Genomic DNA, 9,500 nt, shown 5'->3' with positions numbered 1-9,500 from the left:
GTTGGGCATACGCCTCTTAAGACTTTCGCCCCACACCATCACCTCGGGGCATTTTTGGTGCGCCTCGCCCCAAGCTCGCCCCAAAAATACTTTTTAAAATACTGATAATAGCATAATTAATCCCAACATAACTAATACCAACATTATTAATACATTTTATTAAGCACTATTCTTATTAATCATACCAAAACGACCTCTTAAAGGTTGTAACGGGTATGGTAAGTACTTTTTATTTTTAATTAGAAGTTCTGAATTTGTGTGTCGAGAAAAAAGTGACATTTTAGTACATGATGTTTAGCTCTAAAGTGGAAATTTTCAGCGTGAAATCCAAATTATTTGAATACCAAAACGGATATATAACACTTTGTAAGAAGAAAAATTTATGATAGTATTTTCTCGAAACTTGAAAATTTTGGTATTAGATGTGGCACAGACGTTAGACAAGAAGATTAGGTCGCTTTTAAAGTTTAAAGTGTGTAACATGCACTTATTTATGATAGTTCCTCCGTTCACTTTTATTTGATATATATACTAAAATTAAATTTTTATTTTTATTTGTCACTTTACGCATACTAAGAGAAGATAATTTTTTTTCCTCTTATACCCACCGTATTTATTACTCATTTCAAATCATTTTCTCAAATCCAATAAAATATACATCAATTAATATGGGTATCATGATAAATTATACACTTCATTTATTATTTCTTAAGGGGCATGAAAAGTTAAAACGTGTCAAGTAAAAGTGAATGGAGAGGAAGTAGTTATTTTCGAAAAAAGAAATGAAAGTACATTTGACCTCATTTAATATATTAGAATTTAGTGGACGTAAATGCAAAACAAAATATTCCCTCCACTTAGCCATTTGTATTAGGAATATGCCTCTTGAGAAAATACTACTAACTCCTAAATAAAAACAGGTAATTTGACTAAACTGTCCCTAATTAAATATATTGAGATTTGGTCACTTAACACTTCGTTTGGACATAAGAAATTTTTTCCTTTTTCTAAAAAAAATTCACTTTTTTCGAAATTAGCATTTCTTCATAAAATTTCCAATTTTCATTTGAAGATGCATTTTGAAAATTTTCGGTAATTTGAAAAACTCCAAAAAACTGTATGTCAAAATTTTCACTCAAATTACTCACAAAACTTCAAAAACAATCCAAAATTATATTCATGTCCAAACACAACTCTAAATTTCAAATACCATTTTTACTTGAAATTTTTTTTCCCCCTATTTTAGAATTTTACAATTCTTATGTCCAAATGCCCACTTTAATAAGAGCAAATCCGAAGAAGAAAAAAAGGTTAATTCTCTCTTGATTTGATAAGTAGACACTTTTTTGAACCAAGAAAAAAGCTAAGTACCGAGGAAGTACTTACTACTCCCCTGTCTCATATTAATAATCGTGGTTATTAAAAATAGTTGTCTCAAGTTATTTGTCATTTTAGAAGTTCAAGACAAAACTGATTATTTTTTTTCTTTTTTACCCTTAGTAATAATTATTTTTGAAGATGGAGATAACACATAAATAGAATAAATATTTAATGAAGAGAGATTATATCTTATGTCATAAATAAGAATAGAATAGTCTAATCCCTTTTTTAATTAATATTTCTTAAAGGGTGTGTAAAAAAGAAACGCGACACATAATATGAGAAGGAAGAAGTAGAAAATATTTAGAAGTAATAAATACAAGATCTGTAAAATTCATAAACTTGCGAGGATAAGAAGCAAAAAAATGAAAACTTTATACTAATATTGTGTCGCTTTAGATGGAGTATAACTTTTCATAGACCAATCACAAGGATATCAAAGAAAACGACATCAAACGCACCTAACAAAGATGAGTTCTCCTTTTAAAGCACTATATAATAATTCTATTTTAAGGGCTGTAAGTATCCTAATTCCTAGGTCCCATTGAAAGTGACGAAAATTCTGTTCATATCAATTTTATTTTACAAGTTTTGTAGGATAAACTTTTAGCATTTAATTGAGTACAAAATAAGTAATATACGGTACTATTATATATAGTACAGAGGATATGCAGGCTGGAGAATAATTATTTGAGTATCTAAGGTTGACAATAATATTGTTGCAGCGTAGCTTAAAATAAGTGACGCGGAGTACGGACTATGAGAATTGTTCTCTCTTTTTGATTAAAAAATACTTTTAAAATAAAATATTTTCCGTCAATTCAATGTAAATGGAAGATAATTTCAGTAAGGAATTAATAATTCTTTTTGGGATAACGTATTCCGGTCATACCCTTCACAATTCACACCAACATAAAATATGGCTTATGGATTTGCTAGATGAAGATGCAATTATGAGCATTAATGGAATGTTTGGTTTCTGCGCAACATTATTTTTGGGCGAACAAACATTTTTAGTCCGCGGCCGAAACTATTGATATTTAACAGGCGTAAGAGTATTGATAAAATTTGTATATTTTTTTTGTATATAACATATAGAAATAAAAATAAAAATAAATAAATAAATAAATAAATATATATAACGACTATATAATGTCATTTTTCTAAAAATAAAATTGGTTGGATTTATTCACCGGTGTCTGGTATACATATTGAAACCTGACTATATCCGAATCCGTGATCGTGTAAGGCCCATTTAATGGGAAAGCACTCTCTAATAGATTTTTTTATACCCAAGGCTTAAACCACATACCTTCGATTAAGAGTGGATGATTCTATCCATCCCACCATAATCCGTGTTTGTTGCTCAAATAACATTGACTTATGTAATATATGATGATTTGCTACTTATTACTTTGAAGAATCTAATAATGCGCAATTTAAGAATATTGCATTGTTGTTTATTCCGAATGCAAGGCTGTTTGCACCCTAGGAAAAACATAGATACTACGAACCATCATAGGGGTCGTCTGCAGCACCTTATAATAACCAAATAATCTCAACATAAAATTTTACAAACTTTTGCATACTTTTTATGCTTCGTCTAAAAAACATAGGGTTCAGCTAAACAATATAACTATACTCTCCATATACCATTGCTATCTACGATATAACATGAAATAAGAATACGCGAATAGAATCATCTACGGACAAAAAAGAACCTTTAATTTAAAATAAGGAATTCCCGCATAAATACACACATACTATTTTTTTTTTATACGTGACGCTTCTTCATACCAGAAGTCAGCTATAGCTTAGCTTGTCGTTCTCATCATGTCCCGACACCCGTATATTAGTTATTTTTCGAAATAATAATAATTGTTGTATTGTGAGTCCTTGCATAATAAGCAGGTCAACCAAATAATACTTCAGATAAACGGTGCTTGGGACTTTTAAAGTCACTAGTCTTAGTGTACGCGTTTTACGCGTGTACCCATATTAATGAATATAAATATTTTTGAAAATTATGTAAATATTATTAGTTATTTATATAAAATTATAAAATAAAAGTTAAAGATTTTTTTTTGAAAATAATAGATTTTTTTGTATTTGGCTAGCTAAAATAGATGATGGAATCATGTCCAATTGAAGTTTTCAAATGCCTTATTGTGAAGGATTTATGTGGAAATATCTTATGAAAATTATTGTTATTTCTGTGATAATACTAAAACAAAATACAAAATTTATTTTTGCACGATTCTTAGATTGAATATTTTGGTCTTTTAATTTGATAATGAATAGATTGGCCTTGTACCTCCTAAATATTAATAATGAAAATGTAAAATTTTAAAATTTGACTAATGTTGAGTTAATATTTTGCGATAAATAACTTAAAATATGAAGAATATAGGGTGTTGTCCTTCGTCGGAATAAATTCAAAAAAGAATAATAATGAAGGACAACTCATTTAGAATAAATATTTTAAAATAAAAAATAATTAATGATAATTCATTTAGAATACATTTGTACTTAGAATTAATGAGCTCAAAATTTTGAATATCACTTAAATATTATTAAAAATATATTTTGAGTTATAAATTAAAAATTAAGAAAAACAATTTAAGTTTATAAAAAATATTTATCCAATTTAGCTAATTCAATAAAAAAGTAGATAAGTTTTCAAGTGAATTGCAAGCCTCTTGCAAATAAAATTCTTTTACTTACCAAAAAGAATATTAATTGTAAGAAGAAAAAAAGTTAAAAAATAGATATCTTCCACCACCTATCCATCACGTTATTTTCAATATCTAAAAAGTTGTGGTAAGGTTTTAATTAATTTTAACCTAAATATTAGAATTTATTACTTAGTTCCATAAGTAAAGATATAATAATCAAACTTTTAGTTGATTTTATTGTCCTAGATATTAGGAAAATAATTTAAATTACAATTTTGACCAATATAATATTTATTTTAAAGGGTAAAAAAGGCAAATAATATTTTATTAAGGGCCTTCGTACCTTTAATATAGTACTAGTTTTAGGGTACACGCTTTGCGCGTGTACCCAGATCGTTGAATACATAATTTTAAAAATTAATATAAATATTATTAAATAATATTTGACTTATAAAATTAAAATTAAATAAAAATTGCAAGTTCTTGAAAATGATGACGAATGATCCTATTTTATTAGCTCAGTAAGGAAGAAATTTTGCCAATATAAGTCCTCATATACCTTATTGTGATTTGAGGAATTCTATAGAAGTATCTTATGAAAATTATTATTATTTCTATAGCCTAATATTGAAAATAAACAAATAATAGAAAATACTTTTATTAACAAAGATAAATCAAATAATTTAAAAATTGAATCTTTTGGTCTTTAGGAATGATGGGGTTGGTTTATAGCTCATAGAAAAATAATAATAAGTGACAATGTGAAGTCTAAAAATAACTGATGTTGAGTTAATATTTTACAACTATTAACCTAATATATAAAAACTATAGGAGTTGCCTTTTTTGGAATAAATAATAATAATAATAATAATAATAATAACAATAATAATAATAATAATAACAATAATTCGTGACAACTTATTTATAATATATTTTGTCTTCCATTATTTCATCCTCGTTATTTTAGTATTTTTACTAATTTGATTCTTAATACTAATTTCAACTAATTTTGGTTCATTTTTTCATCACTAATGCTCTTTCTATGGAGATAATTTATATATTCTAAGATTTTTGTTAACCTGAAAACTAATTTACTTATATGATGAAATTAAAAATAATTAAATTGAATTCTTTTGCTAATTAGTAATTCAAAGATTTAATTATTATTCTTAGCATTAAAAAATAGTTTGTTCTTTATTCATTCAAATTCTTCAATATATTAGCTCATTCATAGTTTAAATATTTAACTGTAATTATAGTTTTATCCAATAAAAATTTTGCATTGTTGAAGTCAAAAACTAATCCAATATTTCACTTTTGAATTTTTGTTTTGATAGAACTATCTACCATTTTTTTTTTCTCTCTCTCTCTCTCTCTCTTTGTCTTTTATAATTCGTAAATACCTTTTTAGTAATTTGTCTTATTATTGGTCAGAACTTTTCAAATATTATACAAAAATAATATTTAGAAAGATAGAACTTAATTGCAATTAGAATTTCAAAAGTAGGTTGTATTCTCATTGAATAATATGAGAAATTAGAAAATGAAGTCCACTCAAATTCATTTACTTCTCTAGTGTTATATCGTTAGCTTTGGTTAGGTTTTCATGCTTAGTATCCTAATAAAACATATATAAATATATTGTTATAAAATATTATTTATAATTATAATTTTACTTAACTATTTTTACACTAATTGTAATTAAAGAATATTAATTGTCTGAGCTTTTGTTTTTTTTACCAATTATAAGCCTTAAGCTTTCCTTTTCTCAAAAAAGGAAAAATTTTGTTTAGTTTTTCATGCGTATTTCACACGTTAGGCCTCATCACAGAAGTTCAAACAAGGAATATTTAATATGCAATATTGCAGTTGATTTGGAACTCCTATATATTAGGGAAATAAAATGCAAGTTGATTTACAACTCCTAAATATTAGAAAAATAATTAAATGACTATTTTGTCTGGCGTAAAATTTATTTTTAAAGGGTAAAAAAGGCGAACGACATTTTGCTAAGGGCCTTCGTACTTTTAATATAGTATAGATATATATATCTAAATTAAAGGTTGGTCCACGATTATCAGGTTATATGGCTCTTCAATGTGTTTTATTAGAAATATAACAGAAATGTTTCTTACAGTGAGAGATGATCGTCCATACCAATACATTAACAGAACTACTGAAGAAATCCATTTAATTCAATTCAAAGGATGTAAGATTTTCTACCAAGAAAAAGAATATTTCAGTTAATATAATAGCGAATGACTTGATCAAAGTGTGTTGCTTTGTTCGTTTGAAAAAGTAAGAATTTTGAGTTATCATTGTATAGAAAACTCTGAGTTTATTACGTCGCTGGGTCAAAATATTCCTGGTATAAATCCTAGGTGAAGAAATGGAAAAAATTGGACAGACACAGAGGTTTTATGTTGCCCACTTGAATAGGATATCCATCGAAGGGTATACTAGGATGGATGAATCTCTTCGTCTTTAATCAGAGGTCAAGCTCGAAGAATTAAGAAATTCCTAGTTGATAAGGAGCGTTTCCCTTTTAATAGACTCTGCACAAATTTGGATTAATCGTTGGTGATACAACGCTAATACATACTATTATTAAAAAAAAAGTTTGAATATGATACATTCTATCCGTCTTCTTTTTTCATCATTCCACCATTATAAATAGTTAACTTTAATATTTAAAATATTCATTTGAAGAGTAATTTCAAAAGAAGTAATAATAGTTTCTAATCACAAACATTCGACTTATTTTTCTAAGTGCAATTCAACGTCTAAACATAAAATTCTATATTCAAATACTCTTTTTCATAGTAGTTCCTAAATTTTGAATTCAACCAAATATTATCCAAAGCCTAGTAAAATTTCTAAACAGCTTAAGCGGAGTTGTTGGACACGAAATCTAGCTAGATTAAAGTCAGGGCAGTTATAGGAAGATTTTAAAATCGGATTAGAAAGTGGTCAACTAAAGAAGAACTCATTACTTTAGAAATGTATATGACTTTTTCAAAGCAAAAATATTAACATTAGATGGTTGGATATATAAAGGAGATGCATGTTAACTAAAGTATGTATGGAAATTACATATGATAAAGAAGAACGATGGGGAATGAGTTGAGTGAGACAGGAAATTAAAATTTTCTTGTTAGTTTTGTCTCACTTTTTAGCTCCTAGACGTGTCAGTCAAGAACTGGTGACATCTAAAGTACAAATATTTCACCCTCAATTAAATGATGGACCTTTCGAAAATGAAATGTTCATTATATTGAGGGAGAAAGATTTGTTTGAAGTTTAGAGACAAAAACAATAGAAAGTGAATTCGTAATAGACGAAAAAGAAACAGAGGATAATATGTGCATATACAAAGGGTTGGTAAGGATTTTTCTTATGGTAAATTTATATTTTACCCTCAGGCTAAATGGAGTTAGTTGTATGATTAATAAATTAACTGAGAGAAGGTCATTGCTATGTTGACGAGTTAGAATAAACAACTATAAACTTATGAGTGTCATTTAGTACTATATAAGAAGACCATTCAACATTTAAAGATGTTGTAATTTTTTGTGTGATCAATATAAGTACTACCCCTTCTAACACCGTAAATTGTATAATCAACATTTAAAGAGGTCTAGAGCCTTACTATAAGAATTTGCCAAAAAAAAAAATGTATCTTAAATTCAGATATTTTGCGCATAAGATTTTGAAGCTTCATATAAATAGATATAGATAAAATCAAATCATGAAGATCGAAGGAAACAAAGAGAGTTTTAAAAGTGAAAGTGAATGGTAAAAAATATCAAGAAATTAGATTTACAGTAAATCATAAGAGTATATAATTTTTATCTAATTATTTTATACATGTCATCATTACAGTAACATACTTCACATGATATTTGTTGTGTAACAAAACACCTTTAATTTCTAACCATTATTCAACCAAATAGATTTCTCGTGACGAGCGTGATGAGTTCCATTGCCTTCTTTAAATTCTTCTATGTACCTCAGCCATTGTCGCTAATTTACTCGTGGCTATGACATATTGAGCCGAAAGTAATAAATTTACTTGAACCCATACACCCCTCTCTGATTGCGGGTGTAGACATTTGCGTGTATATATATATATATATATATATATATATATATATATATATATATATATATATTGCCCTTATAAAAATAGCAACATAACGTACTCATTCATGTTTTGTTACGTTGGTTGGAATTTTCAATTTGGAATAATTAGGAGGAGATGATGGCAATCTAGCTGTAAAATTCCTCGGAGGAAAGTCCTCAGTATCATCAAAACTTGTTTCATTATTGTCCTCAAAATTCTTGGCATAACTGAGTTGATCGTAGCTAAAATCTGCAGAGGAATGGCGACGATGTCGACCAAATCGATTCATAATATTCTTACATTTCCCTTTTATCTGATCTGGAAAATGATCATGATGATTTTTCGAACGAATCCACGATTGATTAGGAGATTTCTTTAATTTTGGCACCTCATGTGTAGAAGATGTTGATGAGGAGTCACGAGAAATATGATCTGAAGTACTATTATAGTTGCTCGAGAAAAAACATGAAACACTTGATGATCTTCTGTGTCTAGTAATACTCCTAAATGATGAGCTCTCTTTCTCATTCTCATTCTCCATTGACATGGACAAAGAGAAATGGTAACTTTTCTAGTCAAGCAATCAATTAAAGTGTAACCTAGGCAACGAAAAAAGAGCCCGATACTTTAACTAGAGGAGCGACCAGCTAGTTCACCAAATCCCAACAAAATATCTAATCCTCCTTTTCTCTATTTGGTGTGGCTTTAAATTCTGTTGTACCTTTCCGCTTTATGCAATAGCATGCTCCGAAGCAATTAGCGGGCTTTGCCCGTAGTCTCTTGAATTAGTCGACTAGGTTCTTTCCGGCGAAGTATAAACTGATTTAATAAATTACAGAGTGATTGCAGAAATTATTAGCAAGCTTGCACACACGTGAGAAAGTTGAAGCTTTCTGATAATGGAGAACCTCGGAATCGTTTCAATACCTAATATATTTGGTGTAGTTGAATTCTTTATATTCGAGTTGATGTTATTTTTTGGAAAAAGGCCGGGAAGATCGAGCTTTTTCAGATGAAGAGGAAGGGGATAAAAAGTTTAGAAGAAATTAAGGAGTTTGAGATGATTGGAGATGAATGCATATATGGGCATGTGACCTGCTTGCAAGGTTAATATTGAATGTAGAATGTGTCAAATTGCTAACATAAAATATGTTGCTTTAAACATCCTCAACACTTGGATGGTTATACGTAAATTAAGGATAGAGCTGAAAGGTGGGAAAATATATTGGTATAATTAGTCTTAGATCTATCAAAGTAATTATATTGCACATAATTTCTAAGAATAACTTAATTAGTTGACGGTGATTGTTACGATGTATTGG

At 28.1% G+C, this 9,500-nt stretch overlaps 1 protein-coding gene across 1 annotated transcript; it reads right to left on the bottom strand.

The window, feature by feature from the left end:
- Nucleotides 1-8,257: 8,257 nt before the first annotated feature.
- Nucleotides 8,258-8,719, bottom strand: LOC104104395 (uncharacterized). Its single transcript, XM_009612466.2, has one exon. The coding sequence runs from the start codon at nucleotides 8,717-8,719 to the stop codon at nucleotides 8,258-8,260; it is 462 nt and encodes a 153-aa protein (XP_009610761.2).
- Between the last annotated feature and the right edge of the window lie 781 nt (nucleotides 8,720-9,500).

Source organism: Nicotiana tomentosiformis, chromosome 11, assembly GCF_000390325.3.
Source record: "Nicotiana tomentosiformis chromosome 11, ASM39032v3, whole genome shotgun sequence".
NCBI lineage: Eukaryota > Viridiplantae > Streptophyta > Magnoliopsida > Solanales > Solanaceae > Nicotiana > Nicotiana tomentosiformis.
This window is presented reverse-complemented; position numbering and strand designations above follow the sequence as displayed.

What these genes read in the sequence shown, in the direction of transcription:
- LOC104104395 (XM_009612466.2), bottom strand. Translation starts at nt 8,719, where the DNA reads ATGGAGAATGAGAATGAGAAAGAGAGCTCATCATTTAGGAGTATTACT.